Source organism: Polypterus senegalus, chromosome 9 (genome assembly GCF_016835505.1).
Source record: "Polypterus senegalus isolate Bchr_013 chromosome 9, ASM1683550v1, whole genome shotgun sequence".
NCBI classification, from domain to species: Eukaryota; Metazoa; Chordata; class Cladistia; order Polypteriformes; family Polypteridae; genus Polypterus; species Polypterus senegalus.
Genome location: NC_053162.1, coordinates 41009367 through 41033104, shown reverse-complemented (window position 1 = coordinate 41033104; position 23738 = coordinate 41009367). Strand labels below are relative to the sequence as shown.

The 23738-nt window shown below is 37.2% G+C and overlaps 1 protein-coding gene across 4 annotated transcripts in view; it reads right to left on the bottom strand.

Moving 5' to 3' along the window:
* Positions 1-23738, bottom strand: part of psme3ip1 (proteasome activator subunit 3 interacting protein 1) — a 116513-nt gene that overhangs the window by 70314 nt on the left and 22461 nt on the right. For 3 of the 4 annotated variants that reach the window (XM_039762971.1, XM_039762974.1, XM_039762973.1), the window contains exons 2-3: positions 16409-16531; positions 14755-14889 (exon numbers count right to left, since the gene is read on the bottom strand). In XM_039762971.1, coding sequence (XP_039618905.1) covers positions 14755-14881 — 127 coding nt within the window. In that variant the 5' untranslated portion in view covers positions 14882-14889; positions 16409-16531. The remainder of the gene's footprint in view (positions 1-14754; positions 14890-16408; positions 16532-23738) is intronic. The other variant, XM_039762972.1, reaches the window with a different exon arrangement.

Below are 23738 nucleotides of genomic sequence, written 5' to 3'. Positions count from 1 at the left end.
ATATATATATATATATATATATATATATATACACACACACACACACACACACACACACACACACACAAATAAAAGGAAAAGCCCTGACTGACTGACTCACTCATTCATTCTCCAACTTCCCGTATAGGTAGAAGGCTGAAATTTGGCAGGCTCATTCCTTACAGCTTACTTACAAATCAATCAATCAATCAACATTTATTTATATAGCACATATTCATACAAAAAAATGTAGCTCAAAGTGCTTTACAAAATGAATAGAGAAATAGAAGAGACAATAAAAGATAAACATAAGTCAACATTAATTAACATAGAATAAGAGTAAGGTCCGATGGCCAGGGTGGACAGAAAAAACAAAAAAACTCCAAAAGCTGGAGAAAAAAATAAAATCTGTAGGGGTTCCAGACCAAGAGACCGCCCAGTCCCCTCTGGGCATTCTACCTAACATAAATCAAACAGTCCTCTTTGTATTTAGCGTTTTCATGGACAAATGTTAAGCAGGTTTCATTTCAAAATTCTACATGTAACGGTCATAACTGAATCCTACTTACATCCATATATACGTCCATAGCCTGCAGCTCGGTCGCCGTATGAGGCAGAGTTGCGTCCCCCATCACCACGCCTCCCACGTAGTTGGCTGCCTGCCTATATTGCATCCCCCATCCCCACGCCTCCCACATAATTGGCTGCCTGCCCATATAAGGCTGTCCGTCAGCAGCAATCCAAGCTGTGAGTAAACAGTAAAAAGGAGGGGTGCCAGACGTCGTGGTACATTTTCTGATGCAGCTAGATGGAAACAACTTTGTGACGATCCGCCAAATACTCACAGAAAAATCCACAAGTTAATAGACACGCTGTCGTGAAATACTCGCAGGCAAATCCACAAGTTAATACTGGGAATGCCTGTTAAACATCTTAGATTCACGAGTAGCGATTTGGGTGGCGAGATGTCTATCGAGGTGATCACCATCGATTAAAGAACTGTCATTTACCGAGTGGTTTCCATGCCCGGAAATGCTGCCTGCCTTTTTCATTCTCTGTGTTACATTTTGCACAGCCATATCAGGCTCAATTTTGATATCCAGAGGAACATTGTGTCTTATGTATTGAATGACTGGGACAGGTTCAAGGTGTGGACTGATGACGGTACAGGAGATAATTATACTACACAGGGGCACTATAAGAGTGAAATGCTTAAGCCCTTCACCTATGCTTCTGCATGCGAGTTGATGGCTGCTGCTGAATCGTTCGGTTGTCGCTTTCAAGTGTACCGAAATGGACAAATATTTTACACCTTTGGACAACCGCCAATGCCTCTTAAACATCTTAGATTCACAGGTGACGATTTCAGTAGTGGACACATTGATGTTTATGAATGTTTTAACTCTCAAAAGCTGAATGTGAAGTTATCGATGAAGCCGGTTGTATGCTTACAACGCTTGACAGATGCCAAATGTCACTTCAACACAAGTCCTGCAAATACTAACGTAACTGAAACAAACCATGAAACTCAACCCGATTATGACAGCAGCAATCCAAGCTGTGAGAAAACAGTAAAAAGGAGGCGTGTCAGACGTTGTGTTACATTTTCTGATGCAGCTAGACGAAACAACTTTGTGACGCTGACGCCAAATACTCGCAGAAAAATCCACATGTTAATAGACATGCTGTCGCTAAATACTCGCAGGCAATTCCACAAGTACATAGACACACTGCCGCTAAATATTCGCAGGCAAATCCACAAGTTAATACCGGGAATGCCTGTTAAACATCTTAGATTCACGAGTAGCGATTTGGGTAGTGAACACTTCGGTGAATGAAACCTGTTATCTTTACAACGGTTGACAAACACAGAATGTAACTTGAACACAACACGTCCTCCAAATACGAACCTCACTGAAAGAAATAATGATAATCAAATCCTTGATGGCACCAACACTCATAACAGTGACAAAACAAATACATTGACAATCATGTTACGTTATTTTTAAAATGTTTCCTTTTCTTTTTCATAACTTCTTTAACACACTACTTCTCCCCTGCGAAGCACGGGTATTTTGCTAGTGTGTATATATACATACACAGGTGCCGGTCATAAAATTAGAATATCATGATAAAGTTGATTTATTTCAGTAATTCCATTCAAAAAGTGAAACTTGTGTATTACATTCATTCATTACACACAGACTGATGTATTTCAAATGTTTATTTCTTTTAATTTTGATGATTAGAACTGACAACTAATGAAAGTCCCAAATTCGGTATCTCGGAAAATTAGAATATTGTGAAAAGGTTCAATATTGAAGACACCTGGTGCCACACTCTAATCAGCTAATTAACTCAAAACACCTGCAAAAGCCTTTAAATGGTCTCTCAGTCTAGTTCTGTAGGCTACACAATCATGGGGAAGACTGCTGACTTGACAGTTGTCCAAAAGACGACCATTGACACCTTGCACAAGGAGGGCAAGACACAAAAGGTCATTGCTAAAGAGGCTGGCTGTTCACAGAGTTCTGTGTCCAAGCACATTAATAGAGAGGCGAAGGGAAGGACAAGATGTGGTAGAAAAAAGTGTACAAGCAATAGGGATAACCGCACCCTGGAGAGGATTGTGAAACAAAACCCATTCAAAACTGTGGGGGAGATTCACAAAGAGTGGACTGCAGCTGGAGTCAGTGCTTCAAGAACCACCACGCACAGACATATGCAAGACATGGGTTTCAGCAGTCGCATTCCTTGTGTCAAGCCACTCTTGAACATGAGACAGCACCAGAAGTGTCTCGCCTGGGCTAAAGACAAAACTGCTGCTGAGAGGTCCAAAGTTATGTTCTCTGATGAAAGTAAATTTTGCATTTCCTTTGGAAATCAATGTCCCAGAGTCTGGAGGAAGAGAGGAGAGGCACAGAATCCACGTTGCTTGAGGTCCAGTGTAAAGTTTCCACAGTCAGTGATGGTTTGGGGTGCCATGTCATCTGCTGGTGTTGGTCCATTGTGTTTTCTGAGGTCCAAGGTCAACGCAGCCATCTACCAGGAAGTTTTAGAGCACTTCATGCTTCCTGCTGCTGACGAACTTTATGGAGATGCAGATTTCATTTTCCAACAGGACCTGGCACCTGCACAAAATACCAATGCTACCAGTAACTGGTTTAAGGACCATGGTATCCCTGTTCTTGAATGGCCAACAAACTCGCCTGACCTTAACCCCACAGAAAATCTATGGGGTATTGTGAAGAGGAAGATACAATACGCCAGACCCAAGAATTCAGAAGAGCTGAAGGCCACTATCAGAGCAACATGGGCTCTCATAACACCTGAGCAGTGCCACAGACTGATCGACTCCATGCCACGCCGCATTGCTGCAGTAATCCAGGCCAAAGGAGCCCCAACTAAATATTGAGTGCTGTACATGCTCATACTTTCATGTTCATACCTTTCAGTTGGCCAACATTTCTAAAAATCCTTTTTGCATTGGCCTTAATTGATATTCTAATTTTCCGAGATACTGAATTTGGGACTTTCTTTAGTTGTCAGTTATAATCATCAAATTTTAAAGAAATAAACATTTCATGTTGCAGATTTATTAAAAAAGAAAAACTGAAATATCACATGGTCCTAAGTATTCAGACCCTTTGCTCAGTATTTAGTAGAAGCACCCTTTTGAGCTAATACAGCCATGAGTCTTCTTGGGAAAGACGCAACAAGTTTTTCACACCTGGATTTGGGGATCCTCTGCCATTCCTCCTTGCAGATCCTCTCCAGTTCTGTCAGGTTGGATGGTAAACGTTGGTGGACAGCCATTTTTAGGTCTCTCCAGAAATGCTCAATTGGGTTTAAGTCAGGGCTCTGGCTGGGCCATTCAAGAACAGTCACAGAGTTGTTGTGAAGCCACTCCTTCGTTATTTTAGCTGTGTGCTTAGGGTCATTGTCTTGTTGGAAGGTAAACCTTCGGCCCAGTCTGAGGTCCTTAGCACTCTGGAGAAGGTTTTTGTCCAGGATATCCCTGTACTTGGCCGCATTCATCTTTCCCTCGATTGCAACCTGGTACCTTGGTATACGTCTGCTTTGGAATAAGTCCAACTTGGTATACGTCCTGTATGGACATGAAAAATTTTGCTTGGTATACGACCTTTGTTTGGAATATGACTCGCGTGCTAACCTTGTTTACCTCTCTCGAGACAAAGCCACGACTGCCCACGAGCGTTAGTGCGCCAGTTGCTAGCATTCAGTGAACAACCCGCGCTATAACTCTCTGTGAACTTTCACGTGTGTGATATACTGTAGCGGGTCCACAGCTCCTGTCAAAGTCCAGCTTTAAAAGAAATAATCACCGCGCTCGCAGCTTGGTGAGGGTGTGGTGGTTATGTGGCTGAAGGTTGTCAGGGCGATTAGCGATGTGGGCGTTTCTCACCAAAGTGCACTTGTGAGGGACCATCCGCATTCATGATTGTTCCTGGGGCTGCTTATCTTAATAAACAGAAGCGCGAGTCAGCTAGAAGGGGAGTAAAAAAGAACAGACGGGAGGTTGAGTGAGTGAGTAAGAGAGAGGGAGCAAGCGAGTGAAGTAGGCAGAGTTAACGTCAGCTGCAAGTAGGGCGACTCCCCTTTTGGGAAGCGGGGGGCCGCCAGGTAAAAAGGCACCGGGCTTCTTCTTTTTTTTTTTTTTTAAGAATGCTTCCTGCTCTATTTTAACGTTGTTGTTTTTAAGAAGACTTTTTTCTATTGTTTTTAACCTCCACGTTTCACTTCTGATTTTATGGATTTTTAATTGGAACTTTGGAGACTGCACTTTAATTTGAACACCTTGTTTTGTTAATTGTTTTAATAAAAGCACTTTGCACTTTTTCACCATCCCCTTGCTTTACTGATGAGGTTAGCAGTGAGGCACATTACCGACGGTGTAGGGTTCAAGGGCTCCCCGGCAGCAGATGGGAGCATACAGCAAACCTGCATCGTCACAACGTGATTTTGTGTTTTTTTCATGTAAATTTGAATTTATTGTTGAAAAGTATGAAGGTGGCATCCTTATCCGGGACATGGCTGTTGCATACCGTTTGCCGAGAACAACAGTATCTACGATTGTGAAAAACAAAGATGTTATTAGAAAGTAAAGTGAGGTAAAATTGTCATTTATTTCATCTAATTGCTTTTGTATTTATGTGTTTTAGTATTAAGCAGTGTTTAAATTATTTTATACAACTCCATCAATGTATAATATGCCAATAGAAATAGGATTTTTTTTTTCCATGGGAACGGATTAATCATTTTCCCATTATTTCTTATGGGAAAAATTTGTTTGGTATACGTCCTGTTTGGTATAAGTCAAAAGGTCTGGAACGAATTAAGGACGTATACCAAGGTTCCACTGTGTGTGTGTGTGTGTGTGTGTATATATATATATATATATATATATATATAAACCCAGGATTACACACTTGACCACTATGGGTTAGAAAGCACAAGAAGTTAGAGGTTGGGGTGAGAGTTAATTGTGGATCACTAATGACTCAAAGATGTAAACAGAAAAACAGCAGGAATATGTCTAAAAGCTCATATAAAATTCAAATATACATTAATGTAATCTATCTTCCTAGGAATGTCATAGTCATATTTAAATGTTTATTATTGTGAAAATGAACCAAATTTTTAAAGTGTCTATGATTGTGACATTATTAGGACTGTGATTGTGTCTAGTGATAGTGAAATCACTATGTAACACTGCAAGATTTTTCAGAAGTCTACTTTATATCTACATATCTATTCCAGGACCAGGTTTTTTGGTATTTTTGGGTCAAAGGCTACTACTAACATCAAGAAACAGCCTTCTGGTCAGCCTTTTCCTTTTTCAAATGCAGAGGCGAAATTCATAATCTCCACAAATAAAAACTGAAACATTTAAGGGTAAAGCAGGGTCATACCCACTATGTGCTAAAGGAACTAATTCCACCTGTCGTACACTTAGCAGTGTGGGAATTCTAAGCTTAAATTAAAACCACTTCTGACCAGGTATTCATGCACCACACTACTGCTATGTCATTTGCAGTGCTTCCCAGTGTCCCTTTCACATAAATTAGGGGATATTTGTCATTATGTGTTATAAGTGAAATAATCTAATGAAATAATTATTTTATTCTAAAGATCACTAATTATTTAGCAGACACTTTAAAAATTTAAATCATAAGACAACTAAGTGATTATCAGTACATGACCCTTAGTATTACAGCTAGTCCAAAAATGGGATGGAAACCATGCTTAATTAACATTGAACCTTTATCAAAACTATGAACCAAAATGAGAACATTTTCCTTATGTAACATCAATGTTATGACCTAAAGAATGTATGAAAGTTTAAAATGCAGAACAACAGAGTAGGTCAATTGTTTACTTGCAAGGGGCACGAACTTGAAAAACAAACATATATGTATCCCCTTAATCCACATTTGAATATGAGTCAACAGATGCCCCCTTGCTCGCTTTGATCGCCCACAACTCCCCCAACCCCCCACTCAACCCTAGGCTGCACTACGTGCCAGTCACTTTGTTCGCATCTCTGCAGCTCGCGTTTGTGGGGGTTTGAGGGAGTTCGGTCTGAATGCGCGCTAAGGAGATGTGGTCAGATCAGCTGCTGGCTTGCTGCTGCTGCTGAGCTGTGTGTTCTGCTTGTCGCGCTGTGCGTCGATCATTTAAAAGCATGTACAGCAGCTGTACTTTTGTCTCACTGCATTGTCTCGCGGGACGTTAAAGTGTCTCGGATAAAATCACATACTGTCTCCTTCCAAGCCTTCTAAGATTTTTTTTATAATACAGATATATATTATTGTTCATTCTTGCTTTTTGTTTTGCAATATTATACTGTATCAATCTTTAAGACTCTGGCTCTATCAGGAGAAACACTGGGAAACACTAGGGGAGCACACAGGTAAACATCAGCTGATTTATTGTACAAATAGTGTTATCTTTAATATATAAAAACTGTTTTCAAACACTGGCATTTGATACCACATAATCTGCTTGACTGTGGGTCATCAAACATTGCAGCCCTCCATAAACTTACTCCCAGCTTCTGCATGCTCCACAGTATCTGAAGAAGAGAACAGCTAGAGTGCTGAGCGCATCTTGGCTAACTATCCCATTCATCTCTGTCAACGTTTATGATGGGATCTTCCAAGTCAGCCTGGTTGATGATTTTTTGCAGAATAATTCTTTAATTTAAGATACATATAAAGTTAAGATTTTTTTTTTTTTTTTTTTGCTCTTGTTATTTTGACACTATTGTGACATTGAGATGGTACTATAAGGGGAAGTACCTTTTCTAAAGTGCATTTCCCAGCATTCAATCTGGAATATTCATGAAGCTAAAACTCCCTGCTTTTGCTTTAAGCAAAAGATCCCATGGTATTAAAGAGTTTGAATAAAATTTGATAAAAGACAAAAATGTTGCAGGAGGTAACCAACTCTGACCTATCACCCTATATCAATCACTTTTCAAGAGTTTAAGATATTTTACATTTAAATTAGTTTTTTTTAATCCAGCTAATACACCTTACAAAGTAGTATGTTTTTAGGATTATCCCTCTCCCACACAGAATGGAAAGGAAAAAAGAGCATTAAGCCAAACTGTACATGACGCTCAACAGTAATGGCAGACATCACAACATACTCTATCCGCACATTATTACTGCATTGATTTGATAATTGCATACATAATGTCTTTTTCAAAAAAAATGAAAATGTCACAATAAGAAATTGATTTTCTTCTCTACTGCACTGGATGATTCATAAACAAATTATGGAACAGCAAATTTAATAGATACGCTTAAAAGTTTTTTTTAACAATACCAAGATTTTTGCTTTACAATTCTCAGTACTACAAGCTAATAGCAAAGCAGAATGAAAGCAAATACAAAAGCCTATTTGTGTCTTAATTATTATACACTATAGCGGAGAAAAAATTGGTAAATTAAGTGGATAAAAAAAAAAATATTTTTCTCCTGGATGGCCTAGAAGATGGATCTTTTCCTATTTAATCAACATCCTTGATTGTATACATAGTGACAAATATATTGATCACAAGTCAAAGTATTATGCAAAGATTATTACAGTAAAAAAGAATTCAACTTTGTTCATATGCACTGCAATAATTAGATATCTCTCTCATTACAAAACAAATAAATAAATAAATAAGTAAATAAATAAAACAAAATAAGTAGAAAATCATAGTTTCACAATTTAACAATAACAGACATTTTAAGAAAGGGTGCCCAAACTTTTACATGCCACTGTATATTCCAGCAAGACATTATTTTTTTCAGTACTAGGGAGCTGTGCCCCCTGCTCACTTCGCTTTCCCACCCCCTCTCCCAATCCCCAGGGCGCACTACACACCAGCCACTTTGCATCACTGCCGCTCGCGTTGTCAAGGGGGTGCTGAATGCTAGCCAAGGAGATGTGGTCGGATCAGCTGCTGTCTTGCTGCTGCAGCTGAGCTGCGTGTTCTGTTTGTCATGCTGCGTGTCGATCATTTAAAACCCTGTGCAGCAGCTGTCCTTTCGTCTCACTTACCTTGTCTCGTGGGATGTTAGTGTCTCTGAGAAAATCATGTATCATCTCCTTCCAAAATTTTTGTTTATGATAGAGAGATTTACAAGCTATAAATTAAACCAAAATTAATCTGGCTAATTTTCCAAACATTCCATCAATTTCTGTTCCTTAAGTGATACTGGCTAATTTTGAAGATATAAGTGGTGTACAGTAATCCCTCGCTATATCGCGCTTCGACTTTCGCGGCTTCACTCTATCGCAGATTTTATATGAAAGCATAACTAAATATATAACGCAGATTTTTCGCTGCTTCACGGGTTCTGCGGACAATGTGTCTTTTTACTTCCTGTACATGCTTCCTCAGTTGGTTTGCCCAGTTGATTTCATACAAGGGACGCTATTGGCGGATGACTGAGAAGCCAACCAATCAGAGCACGCAGTTAAATTCCTGCCTGCTGAATGCAGTGTTAACCAAGAAGTCTCGTATCGCTCATTCAGCATCAACGTGTTTCACTGTCTAAAGAGTTGTGCTCTTTTGTGTTTATCTTTGTGCATAGTCAAGCCCTTCATTATGGCTCCAAAACGATCTGCTACTGCTTCAGGGGCCGTGCCCAGCGCAAGCGAAAGATGTTAACGATTGCGAAAAGGTAAACGTTTTGGATTTGTTGAAGGCTACGATTCTTTTTATTTAAAAAGTAGAAAAGGAATATAAGATCTACGGCCGCAGTGTCCTTTTAACCAGGGTGCAAAACGAGTTGTAAGTGGATGTAATAAGGCAGTAGTCTGGATGGAATCTGCTTTAGGGATTTGGATTGAAGACTGCCAGAAGAAGAACAACGGCAGTGCTACACAATTGCCTGAAGTGGCTCCTTTGGAAGAGCTGTAACGCTCTCCTTTGTTGTGCAGTAAAATTAAACTCATTGTTATCAGACAAGTCATCATGTCATTGTTGGTGAGTAACCATAATTAATTTTCTACTTACAGTACTTAGTACATGTACGTACGTTTAGTGTCACTGTACACACATTTACTGTATACTATTTTTCTTGCATTGTACGTATTTATTGCCGGTGGCCTGTCTATCGTAATGGCTGTAACATATGTGATATCGGAGACACTCAATATCTTTAAAATAATATTTAGGTTTTACTGTATATAAACAGTGTGTTTATATACATAATTTCAATGAATCTTACCTAATATCTAAGAGAATACAAAGGGATTATGCTGTTTAACTCTGCGGGGAATATTTATAAACCGTGTGGGAGAGTTTATAAGGGCTTAAAATATATAAAAATAACCATACAAACATATGGTTTCTACTTCGCGGATTTTCACCTATCGCGGGGGGGTCTGGAATGCAACCCCCGCGATCGAGGAGGGATTACTGTATCTAAATTGTACCAATATATTTGAATGAATGTACCCCAAGATGATCTTACAAGCAATGGCAAAAGGATCTTTCAATTAGGATTTTAGATGAGGAATGGAACTCAGTCACTGATATGATACATTATTCTTCAATTTGCACACACCATTCCGTAATTCAGCAGAAAATTGTACATCATGCACATTGTGTATCCAGCAAAAGTTCTAAATTGTGAAAGTGTCAAGAGGTTCCCACCTCACTAGGTCATGTTCTGGTAATGCTCTGCATTCAGAGCATCTTGAATGAATCTTAAACAGCCTTGGAACAAAAATCATTTCTAACACTTTAATAACAATAACTGGAGAAACACCAGTTGGGACAACATAATTCTATGAAAAAATCTATTGTGGTAACCTATACTATTTTGCCCATCATGCTTAACTGGAAGAATCCTAGCCCACCTAATTTATGAAATTATCCTCGTAAAGTGTTTTTAAAAATAAGTAACTGTCATGTCTAGATACTATGATCAAAAGCAAAAAAACCTGTATCATAAAGAAATCTAAATGTACTCACAAGTACATGAATGTTAAACTTCTTTGGTATCTGGTGGGGGAGGGGGAGATATGACCTCAAACTAAGATCATGGCATTTTCCACTATACCAATAATAACAACGATAACAAATTGTGTATATTAATAAAGAAATCAATAAACCTTTCAAAGTTAATAACATTATAGAAATAAGCATGTTGAGACATTGGTTGAAGCTGAAAATATTTTATTCATTGCATAAATGCTTTTGCGACTAACCTGAGGTGGAATATTATAAACATGAATCATAAAATGACCAAATTAAAAAAAAACTTAAAATAGAAGTTCTTGGGGATGTTGTAAAAAACTAAATAATTACAGCTGCACTTTTTTCTTATTTACAAAAAGGTAAAAAGATCCCTTTTTAAAAATAATGTTGCTAATTATAATGAATACAGAACTGTTAATTCACTATCTCATATCTTGGGTTTAAGGTTCAATCAACTTTCTAAAGCCTTCTTTATGTATGGTGTGAATCAGTTCTATGCTTTTTGATAGGTAAGTGCACATTATATCCTTTCAATGTTGGCCCTTTCTGTCGTAAATTTGTAACTTTTACTGTTTGTTGTCAAGATATTTATTCAAGTGCTTAACATGACTAGGCAGATTTGAATTTAGGCTTTGATGCCAACACCGAGTGGAGATTTGTAACAATTTTAAATTAGATTTGAATAACTTTTAATCACCTTTATAACATTACCAAATACTACTAGAGGTGTGATCTCCTGTAATATTGTGTACTACAGCAATCTCAGTGTGCCATTCACACCCTTCTATAGTCCATGGCTGTCATTAAATAAGTCTTGTATGATATATAAGTCTAGTACACAAAAGGGTAAAAGAAAATATTTTGCTTTAAAACCAGGTGTGGGATATAATCCACAAACTGAGGTAGAAGCAACTGTCATAGAAGAAGAAAACTTCAAAACAAATTATCTGATTTTTCCAGGCAGATAGTTGCGCATTGAGCTATCAACCCTACTTTGTAAAATACTTAAAGCTATGAGACCGAACACCAAAAGTAGCTATATGGATTTTAATGAGCAAGAGTCAAAGCAATCAAAATGGCAAAATTATATATTTCTTTCTAGAAAGCATGTTACAGGCCTTCTCAGGGTTGAAGCATGACTCAAATGATGTAAGCAACAAAGTAATTAAATACATGAGTGGTAGCTCTGTATGAGATGAAGTCGAACGGGGGTAATGAATTGCATATGGGAAAATTACACCTGTACTATAGTGTAAGCAATGAAAAAAAATAAGTACTTGGGCCATTCTCAATTAAAAATTAATTATATCTGGAAGCTATAAGTTGCTTAACTTCAGGAAACAGATGTAATTATGTATTATTACCTATCTCCAGGTTCCCTAGAATTGCTAATAAGACAAAAATAAGAATATATGAGACTAAGGTATGACCCGTGGTCATATATGGAGCTATAACAGGTAGCTTCACAAATAATGATAAGAAAGCTTGGGCCACTTGGTAATGGAAAACTCCGATAAGAATATATGAAGCCATAAATAATCATGATATACTGAGAATCACAACAAACCAAGAACTGGCTAACTAATAAACCAGAACCTCAGTAATATAAATTAAAAGTCAGCAACTCAAGTAGATAAAACATGTCCAGAGAATGGACTCCAACCATAGTGTTAAAGGATGTTTTGAAGAAAAATCCAGAGGGAAGGAAACTGAGATACTGACCACATAAAAGATTGTCAAATGACATTCAGCAGGACTCAAAAGAGCTCCAAATTCTTCAGTTAAGTCCAAAATAAGACAAAACAGGTGAAAGAGGTTGAAGAGGTCAAAGCATTCCGTGGGCTGTAGTGCCAATGATGATGATATAGGGTGTCTAAGTGTGATCAACAGTACTGTAGATAGTTTCTGTTTTGTGTATGTTGCTGCTGTTAGTTTTCACAACTTGTAATGTAACTAAAAGAGTATGGTGAAGAGAAAAGAAGGTGAACTATAGCATACAAGTTAGACAAACTATACTAGCTACTCACTACTGCCTAAGAAATTGCACAGTTAACTTTAATTATTTACTAATAATGACAGTGAGGATTATTTTATCTGCACAAAAAGGAGTAGAAGCTGAGCAGTATAGTAATCCATGTAAGAAATGAACCAGAGACAACCAATTGCAAGGTGTTTTACTATGATCTGACAAATTTCAAATTTACTGCAAATAATAAAAGGAAAAATAAACGTATCAATTCTTCTTTGAAGGTCAGAAATGCAATAATTCAGTAAATAATGCTACAAAATGTGTAATGACGAGCAAATGACTAAAAGATATGCAGTCGCGTTCAAACAAAAAGTGGTACTTGTTTTCTACCAAATGTACTCATTAGCATAGTATATCACTAAAGATAAAAGTTTCCTGAATGTTACAAACCTTGAAAATTTTTTATGGGAGTCAAATTTCAATTTGTAACTTAAAGTCAATAAAAATGTATTATTTAATATAAATAATAAATAATAATAAACAAAGATGCAAATACAGTAATCCCTCGCTATATCGCGCTTCGACTTTCGCGGCTTCACTCTATCGCAGATTTTATATGTAAGCATATGTAAATATATAACGCGGATTTTTCGTTGCTTCGCGGGTTCTGCGGACAATGGGTCCTTTTACTTCCTGTACATGCTTCCTCAGTTGGTTTGCCCAGTTGATTTCATACAAGGGACGCTATTGGTGGATGGCTGAGAAGCTAAAAAATCAGAGCACACAGTTAAGTTCCTGTGTGCTGACTGGCTTAGCGACGGAGCGCCGAATTCGATTTCGTGCCGTTAACCAGGAAGTCTTGTCTCACTCATTCAGCATCAACGTGTTTCGCTGTGTAAAGAGTTAACTTTTGTGCTCTTTTGTGTGCATCTTTGTGCATAGTCAAGCCCTTCATTATGGCTCCAAAATGACCTGCTCCTGCTACTGCTTCAGGGGCCGTGCCCAAGCGCCAATGGAAAATGTTAACGATTGCCGAAAAGGTAAAAGTTTTGGATATGTTGAAGGAAGGGAAAAGCTACACCGCTGTAGGAAGCCATTAAGGCATCAATGAGGCTACGATTCTTTTTATTTAAAAAGTAGGAAAGGAATATAAGATCTACGGCCGCAGTGTCCTTTTAACCAGGGTGCAAAACGAGTTGTAAGTGGATGTAATAAGGCAGTAGTCTGGATGGAATCTGCTTTAGGGATATGGATTGAAGACTACCGGAAGAAGAACAACGGCGGTGCTACACAGTCGCCTGAAGAGGTTCCTTTAGAAGAGCTGTAACGCTCTCCTTTGTTGTGCAGTAAAACTAAACTCATCGTTATCGGACAAGTCATTGTGTCATTGTTGGTGAGTAACCATAATTAATTTACTACTTACACTACATGTACGTACGTTTAGTGTCACTGTACACACATTTATTGTATACTATTTTTCTTGCATTGTACGTATTTATTGCTGGTGGCCTGTCTATCGTAATGGCTGTAACATATGTGATATCGGAGACACTCAATATCTTTAAAATAATATTTAGGTTTTACTGTATATACAGTAAACAGTGTGTTTACATACATAATTTCAATGAATCTTACTTAATATTTAAGAGAATTCAAAGGGTTTATGCTGTATAACTGTGTGGGGAATATTTATAAACAGTGTGGGAGAGTTTATAAGGGCTTAAAATATATAAAAATAACCATACAAACATATGGTTTCTACATCGCGGATTTTCACCTATCATGGGGGGTTCTGGAACGCAAGCCCCGCAATCGAGGAGGGATTACTGTAAATCAATAATAATTCAAAATTTCAATACACACAAATTACAGAAAATAAAATCAAGTAACAATTTTAGTTTTAGTTTTAATAAATTTTACATAAAACATCTAACTACGATTTATTGTATTATTTAATGTGTATAACCCAAAAAACATAAATATTCAAAACTATATGAAAAAAGACTAATTTAATCCTAATGCTGTAATGTAAAGATGCAGCTGACATGACTACTTTCTCTAAAAGCCTGATGTTGTGAGTACATACAGTAAACCTTTAGACTGACAGATTAAATTAGAGAATCTGTTATGCATCGTGGCAAACCCTTCTTCACTCTTAAAACTTGTAATATATCTTTGAGGCCTCTCCAGACACCACATTTAAAATGAAAGCCTATTTTTATTCACAACTTAAAATATCACTCCACTGTTAAACAGAAATCTGTTCTAAATCAGTTCAAAGAAATAGCATTCCAATTACCTTCTGGATCATCTGGCTTGCGCACTTTTTCCCATTCTTCTTGCCTTTTTTTGCGTCTTTCTTCTAACTGAGTCTCAGACACAAACTTGTTGTTGATAAAGAGTTCTTCTCCTGTACCTGCCATCATAAAATCACCTGCATGCAAAATAAATAATGGAGTAGATTATCCTTTATTTTATCCATAGTATATACACATATGAAGGTTTCAGAGCACTCCAAGCAGGACAGATAACTTCTGTTAAAAAATTCAACCAAAGTGGAAGTGAATATGTCTTGACAAAAAGTACAATTGAGAAAACCAATATCAATGAAAAGCTTGACTTTCTGATCAGTGCTAGAATTTAATACAATACTCTTGTGGCCTGAAGGACTAGAAGGATGAAAATTCTCCTAGTCCTGAGAATTCTATGATAAAATAAATAAATACATAAGGTAGGTATCAAGAGGAACAACATATTATTTTATGGTTAACTGGTTATGGTTATGGCCAACTACTGCTCCAGAGCTCAGAATTAATAAAGCAGTCCTTTAATAAAATCTAAACAACTCCATGGGACAAAGGCAGACTCACTAAATGATCACAAATGAATAATGATTTCTAGCTATAAATTTTTCAGCAGTATATGAGGGGAAAAGCATTTGTGATATACTGGTGATTTTTGAAGGACTACACTTTTACAGAGACTTTGTTGGCCATATTAATCACTTGTGTTGATGAAGTACTGTGCAATGTTGCATGTTTCACAAAAGAACTAATAGAACAAAACATTTTCCTGCCTGTGCTCCAAATTTTATTTTACTAGCATACTACTTCTGCATTCCTGTCTTCTATACTTGTCTAGCAGGTATTTCTAAACATGCAAAAGAGAAAACATACAACTCAAGCATTTTCACAAATAACTGCTTAAAATAGAAAACAAAGTCACTTCACATGACTCAAAACTGACTGAAGTTAGTCTGGATTTCATTAAAGCATTTTAGTTTGGGATTACAGTTTTCTTCAGAGACAGTCAGGATGATTGCCACAACTAACTTCAATATTAAAACATGGGGAAATGAGTGTAAAATGGACAGCTCTTAAAGGACTACTCCACTCAAAATCCATTTTAGTGTAGAAACTAAAAAATGCAGAGAAACCAATGAATTATTATGTACAATAAATACTGAAAATATTTTGTTTCTGAAAAGCAATGTGGCTAAGTTTAGTTGTTGTCTATATAAAGTGGTGTTACGGATATTCTGAGTGCACACAGATTTTAACACAAGCTCAACAGAACTTCAAAAATCAAGAACGCACTACAAAAAATTTTAAAAAGTTTAAAAAGAGCAAAATAAACAAATCACTTAACATTAAAAGTCTCTGCACATGAATCAAGCAACATTTTTATTAGAATGCAAAGTAAAACTATAATTCGATAAAATGCTTACATAAATACAGTTGATATTATAAACATATTTAATAGTTGTCTGATACCAGGCAGAAAAAAAAACACAGTAAGTTCTTCATTTACATGAGGTGGACTATCCAACATGATTCAAATAAATCAGTATTAAAGTTGCAGCTGGCCAGATCAAACACAAACATTTTCAAATAAATATACTAAATAAAGAACAGTTCGGGAAAATATTCAAAATTTAACAATTGCTTTCTTACCTTGAGAAGTATCTTCAGGCAAGACAAACACTTACTTTTTCAATCCAGCTATTTAGTTTTTCATTATTTTGTACATAAACCTCAAAGCATTCATAAGGAAACTCAATGATCCATATTTAAACACTACAAACAGAACAGGAAAGTCTCTGATCAGCATCTTCAAAACATAATCATTAATTAATGTAAGCTCAGCAGGTTAAAAATAATAAAATAAAAACAAAATATTAATTTAATAAATATACGTGAAATGATCTAGTTTGTCTAAGAACAAACTATGAAATAAATGTGGAGAGGAGTATATATGGTTTATCATGGCTGGGTTTTAAACATTTGGCAGAAGCACTTTGTATATTTGGCCCTACATCTGTGATTTCAAAACTTCAAAGTTATGAATTATTTTACCTACCAATCCTGTTGCACAGCACTTTTGACCACAGTTTAAATTCTGATTTACATATTTGATTGTTTGCATAGTGTTTCCTTGAGTGACTCCAGTGTCTGACAACTATAACAAGCCAAATTAAGGACTTGAACTATGCTGTGCATTTTGACCATGTATGCATAAGTTTGATATTTTACATTACTGTAAAATGTAGATCTATGGTGAAAATTCATATCCTTTATATTGTGACACTATTATTAGAAGTGCTTATTTAAGATCAAGTGTGCAATTACAGCTTCTTTGAAGTAAAGGATTCCAGGTGAATAGCAGATCTACACAAAATTTATCGCAAAGCAGAAAAATTCAGTAAATAATCATCTGATGGAAGCATAATCTTAACATAAACACTAAATAGCTCACATAATTTGAAATGATTATCAGCTGCACAGCATGGGAATGTTAAATGACAATACAGTCAATACAGCTGAAACAAAGCGTTTACTATGGTAATTTAGTATGAACACAATATATAACATAATGATTGACAGTTATAGTTCAGCACTATGCTATCTTTTCCTTTGTTGCTGTGTGAAATGTACTTTGCAGCCTCTTTTCCTCACTGAAACATTCTTCTCCAAAGGCTATACTTTTGTGCTGATTAAAAATATTGTAGCAATAGTGCATAACTGAATTAAACAAAATCTGACAAAACAGATTCTACCCTTCCTCTGTGATCCACAGATAAACCTAATGTAGATAACCAAGATGCTATGTTTGGAATTTGGACTTTCTCCACATATTTGCATGATTTGTCCTCCAACATCCCCCAACAACTGCAAATTGAGTTAACTGGCAACCCTAAATTTACCCCAGTGTGATTGCGAGTCTGGATGTGTGTGTTAGTAGGCTCTGCAAAGGACTGGCACCCTGCTTTGCATACAGTGCTGCTGATACAGGTCCCAGCCTCACCTCGACAATAAATTGTATTAAGCTGGCTTGAAAATGTTAAGTTATGATATGCTAATGCCATAACCATTGCAATTTTGGATTCATACAATTGTGTATGGATATTGCTGAAATATGTGACTTTGAAGTTTTAAAGTGGAGATTTAACTGTTCAGCTAACAGATTTACATAGCCCTTTGTCGTATAATAAATCCTTAGGGACTAATATACAAATTAATGCAAAAAAAGTGCAGATTCTTTCTGCTTATACTTGTGTATTATTGCTAAAGTAAGAAAAATGTGAAACTGAATTTTGGATACAAGGCTATGACAGTGATGTCAAACCCATTCATGTTTTATTGAATTAATACCTTGTTTATTTATGGATTTTATAGCTCACTATTTTAGCACACTACTTTAACAGAAGTGCCTTACTCAAGAACATTACCATTTCCAAAGGTCTTCTTATAATACTAACTAAAAAATAAATGTAATGTATATTTATATAAAATTATGAAAAAAAGTGTCTAAAATGGAAATGAAATTAATATACAGTACATTTTACAATAAAAAAACTAATATACAAAGGAAAAATTTCACCACAAAAAACAATATAGGTCTGTTTCTATAAATTAGTAATCTTACCATTTAGCATTCTTTGTGTCTTTCTTTATATTTGCTTTCATTCTAGCTGTGTTACAGGGCTTTGCTCAGGAAATGTAGCTATAGTGTCATAAGTTAATTGGATGTACCAGAAGAACTATGTAAATAAATGAGTGCCATTTGTTTTAACAAGGGGCTAATATTAGTTAATTTTGAATATGCTAAATACAATCTACACATTAGTAAAACATTTGTGCTGTAGATCAATTCTTGTTTTTCTGACTGACCTTGGCATTGTTGATGGTCATAGGAAAACACAACTTTACAGGAAGCTGTATTCTTTTGAATTCAAACAGGCGATTTGTAGAAATAACGGGAATTTTGGGTATAAATATAATTTCACCCTGTAGGGCTAACTGTAAAAATGTGAAGTTCATTTAGAACTGAATGTTAAGCTTTTATCTGAAATTGTGTACTGCTACAAAGTTTTGGAGGAGGGGTTAGTTAAAAAGCAATATATACTGAATACTGGTTTACTTTAACTTATTATTAAGAACAGAACTGATGTTTACAGTGTGCACATTTATACGGTACATGCAATGAACTGAACGTTTTAAGCACTGTATGTATGGAAAAGAACAGGTGAAAAGAAACAATGTGGCAATCTATGTACAATGTCTTCCTCCTCTGTGTTCCGTCCACAGGGACTACTTTATTGAGTTGCACAAGCATTTAAACTCATTAGGAAATGCCAGTCTCTCCTGTTGTTCCCCAGGGCTTTAAGTGGGCTGGAGCACTGTGTCAGCACTTTCTCATTTATGGTTTGTGAACTGAAGCATTGCGGCACATTGTAGTCTGATCTTCAATTGGCCCACCCCAGTTCTGTGCAATATGGCATGTATTTTACTACCAAGAAACCCAATTTTTTAACGTATATTTATATAAGCGTGTACAGCAATCCAATCGTGATAACTCCCCTTCACCAGAAACCTTCTTTGAATTTGTAAGTATTTTTAACTGCACCACAAGGATTAAGAAGAAGCCAACACATTAGGAAGTATGTGTTGAATATGGTTGAGACCAGGGCTCTGTGCTGGCCACTCTAGTTCCTCCATGTCTTTAGGCACAACCATGCTGGAACAGAAAAGGGCCTTCCCCAAGCTGTTGCCACCAAGTTAGTGGCACACAATTGTATAAACAGGTTACGGCAAACCATTAGGCAGCTCAGAAGAGGAAGGCAGGGCTTCACCTAGGCTTTGATCAGCAAAGGTTTTGAAATGCTGACAAAGATTAGACTGTGGTCCAACAGTGGAAAGCACAGTTATGCGGTTACTATATCTATCCAAAGTTTTGAAGGAGGAGCTGAGCCAGAAGGTAAAGCTCTCAATTTACCAGCCAATCTACATACCTACTCTCACCTATAATAACAAGCTTTGAGCACTAACCGAAAAGATGAGATTGTGGGTACAAGTGGCCAAAATGAACTTTCTCCACAGGGTGGCGGGGCTCTCACTTTGAGACAGGATGAAAAGCAGAGACATCCAAGAGAGGCTCAAAGTAAAGCCACTGACCCTCCACATCAAGAGTAGACAACTGAGGTTGTTCAGGCATCCGTTACTCTGCGGTTCTGCTCTGTTATGTTTGGGTGGTTTACCACTTTGTGGCTGAGCTGCTCTTGATCCAAGACACTTACAATTTGCAACTGTTTTTCAATATCGTTTTAAATGTAGACTTTTGACTGTAGACAATTTCTCCAGTTTTGAGGCTCAGCTGTTTAAAATTGATATTACAAATTCTGTATTGTGTGCACTGGATTATAGACTTCCTGGATATAATAAGGATTTTGTTCCAGAGTTCTCAGAGTTCTTATCTTTCATGGTGTCATGCGCTGATAGAATGCTGATTCTGGGAGATTTTAACATTCATGTTTGTTGTCCGACAAAACCGCTGGTTAAAGATTTTTTAAGTCTTGTGGATTCGTTTAATTCTCACTCAAGTGGTGTCAAGTCCCACACATCAGGGAGGACATACATTGGACTTAGTTCTAACACTTGGCCTTCCTGCAAATAACCTGGAGAGCTCCGACGTCGGCATTTCTGATCATTTTGCAGTTGTTTTTGAAATTAAGTTTTTGTGTCCACCCATCAATTTCACTAAATCACAGCACTTTTCGTGCTGCATAAATGCTGACACAGCACAGACATTCTGTGATATTTTTTCTGACAGTCATTTACCCTTGGTTTTCGAAGCCCTCTGTGTGTCAGGATATTACTGATATAGTTAAGCTTCTCGATTTCACTTGTACGTATACTCTGGATCTAGTCGCACCCTTAAAGTTAAAGAGAGCCAAGGAAAAATCCAGTGTTCAGCCCTGGCTAAATGAGGCCACTTGTGCGCTCAGACAGGAATGCAGGCAGGCTGAACGGAGGTGGAAAAAGGACAAACTGCAGGTCTCTTATGAAATTCTTAGAACTTGTTGGAAGTCCTATCACAAGGCTGTGACATCAGCAAAATCACATTTTTTTATTGTGTTTAATTGCAAATGCTGCCTCGAGACCTAAGGTGCTGTTTAGCACCATAAACACCCTTTTAAAGGCACCAGTCAGCGGCTTCCCTGACAGTACGCCTGAGACCTGTGAGCTTTTTTTTAAATTATTTTATAAATAAAATTCAAGCCATTTGTTCCAGCATTACTCTTCCAAGTGTTGATTACTGTGGGAAGACAACAGTCACTCTAAGGCCAATACACAGCCAGTTTACTTCCTTTCAACCTATTGACTCTTCTCAGCTAACTGATATAATCCTCCATACAAAACCTTCCAATTATCCGCTAGATATCTTACCTGCACTCCTATTTAAAGGTACTTTTAGAGTGTTTAGTCCAATTGTGTTGGCTATTATTAACAACTGTCTAAAATCCGGTAGAATGCCAGACAACTTTAAACATGCAATTGTTCAGCCTTTGCTGAATAAGCCCACACTTGATCCTAAAGCTCTTTCAAACTATAGACCTATTTCTAAGCTTCCATTTCTGTCCAAAATTATGGAGAAAGCAGTTTCTTTGCAGTTAATTTCATACCTGGAGAACAAAAATGTATGCAATGTGTTTCAGTCAGGTTTTAAAAAACTTCATAGTACTGAATCGGCTCTGCTGAAGGTAACAAATGATATTCTATTAATTTTGGACTCTGGCTCTTCTGCAATCTTGGTCTTGCTGGATCTCAGTGCGGCATTTCACACAGTGGACCATGGAGTTCTGTTAAAAATGGCTTGAAGATAAAGTAGGCATTCAAGGCTGTGCACTGGGTTGGTTTGTGTCCTACCTAAAAGGCAGATCTATGTCTGTTAACATAGATGGGAATTTCTCTCAGCCAGCTCCTCTCACACAAGGTGTCCCTCAAGGTTCTATCCTGGCTCCCCTTCTATTTTTCCTTTATCTGCTTCCCTTGAGGGCCATCTTTTACAAACATGATGTTGCATATCATTGTTATGCTGATGATACGCAGCTGTACCTCAAAGTTTTGACATCACTTCATCTGTAAAAAAGCTGTTGAAATTCTTTCAGGATATTAAATATTGGATGGCACAAAATGTCTTGCAATTAAATGAAAATAAAACAGAAGTCATTATTTTTGGTCCTACCACATCTGCAGTTAAAATCGGCATGTACTTAGGACCTTTGGCAGCAATGATTCATAATGATGTCAGAAAACTAGGTATCATCTTTGAGCCATCACTAAGTTTTGAAAAACAAATCTCCATGGTAGTACAGTCCAGTTTTTACCAACTGAGGCACATTTCTACACAAAAATCCTTTCTTTTACAGAAGGACTTGGAAAAAGTCATTCATGCATTGATTATATCTCGACTAGATTATTGTAATTCCTTATATGTGGTTCTGCCAAAATCTGCACTGTCGTGCCTTCAGCTGGTTCAGAATAGGGCAGCTAGAATTTTGATTGGGTTGAGAAAACGGGATCACATCTTCCCCATTTTAGCCTCTCTTCATTGGCTACCGGTGAGGTGTCACATTGATTTTAAAATCTTGTTTGTTTTTAAAGCCTTGCATGGTCTCGCTCCAAAATATCTCTGTGACCTCCATCACCCCTATGTGTCACCAAGAGCACTGAGGTCATCTGGACAACTGCTCCTTGTAGTGCCAAGATCTCGGCTGAAGTCTAGGGAAGACAAAGCTTTTTCAGTTGTTGCTTCACGGCTTTGGAATGACTTGCCTCTGCACATCAGGTCTTCATCCTCAATCAAGGTTTTTAAAAGTCGGCTTAAGACCTACTTGTTTTCTTCTGCCTTTCACTATGTATAATGGGATTGTGGAGGATGTTGTAATTGGTTGTTTTATTAAACTGCTTTTGCATGAATGTTTGTACTGTGTTTTTTTTAATGCTTTTTTGTACTTTGGCACAACCGCTGTTGTTTTAAATGTGCTTTTATAAATAAACAACCTAATCTAATCTACACTTCACAATCCTTCTATATAAAAGCGGTCGGGATTGTCCTTCCGTCCCGTGAGTGCTACGCAGGCGCGGAGTTTCACACATGCCCGTCCATTTTGCAATGCACGATGGGATTTGTATTTTCGTTTTTCCAGGTAAAAGATGATTTTCTACTCCAGACTGTGCAATATCTTCTTCTTTTTTCTTACTATATAAAAGCGGTCGGGATTGTCCTTCCGTCCCGTGAGTGGAAAGCGAGCGTATTCCGCTTATCACAGACTTACTACTTGCAGATTGCGGTACGAAGCGACATGATGTGAGCAGAGTTCTGGTGCTCCCATCATTCCCTTGCTTTTGTGCGCGATGAGCTGGAAAAATAGACAAAATTATGTCTCTGGAAATAATTAATGTTGATGGAGTACAAATGCCTCACCACGTAGTAAATATCAAGGGGGTTCAAAAGGGCGACCTCAATATAGAAAAAAAGTTTACATTTCATCACAAAAATAACAGAAACTATGAGTATTAAAGTAATACCGCTCAAATGCAATATAACCAAATTAATGAGGTTGTATAAAATATCAAATTGATCTACATATTGAATTGCCTTAAGAAGTGGTCAACTTAAAAGTCGGTCGCCTTAAAAGGCGAGCGAGCCTAGTAATAGCACTAACTGTTGACGGGGTACATCTAGCAGAGCAGAAATTTAATGCAGTGGCTCGTAGCACAGGTAGCATCCTATGACAGTACCACATTTAAAGTCACTGAGCTCTTCAGTACAAGCCATTCTACTGCCATTATCTATCAATGGAGACTGTTTGGCTATGTAGTTGATTTTATGCACCTGTTACCAATGGGTGTGGCTGAAACACCTGAACTCTATAATTTGGTGGGATGTCCAAATACTTTTCACCATACAGTGCATGACTGTTAAGTAACCTGTTGATTG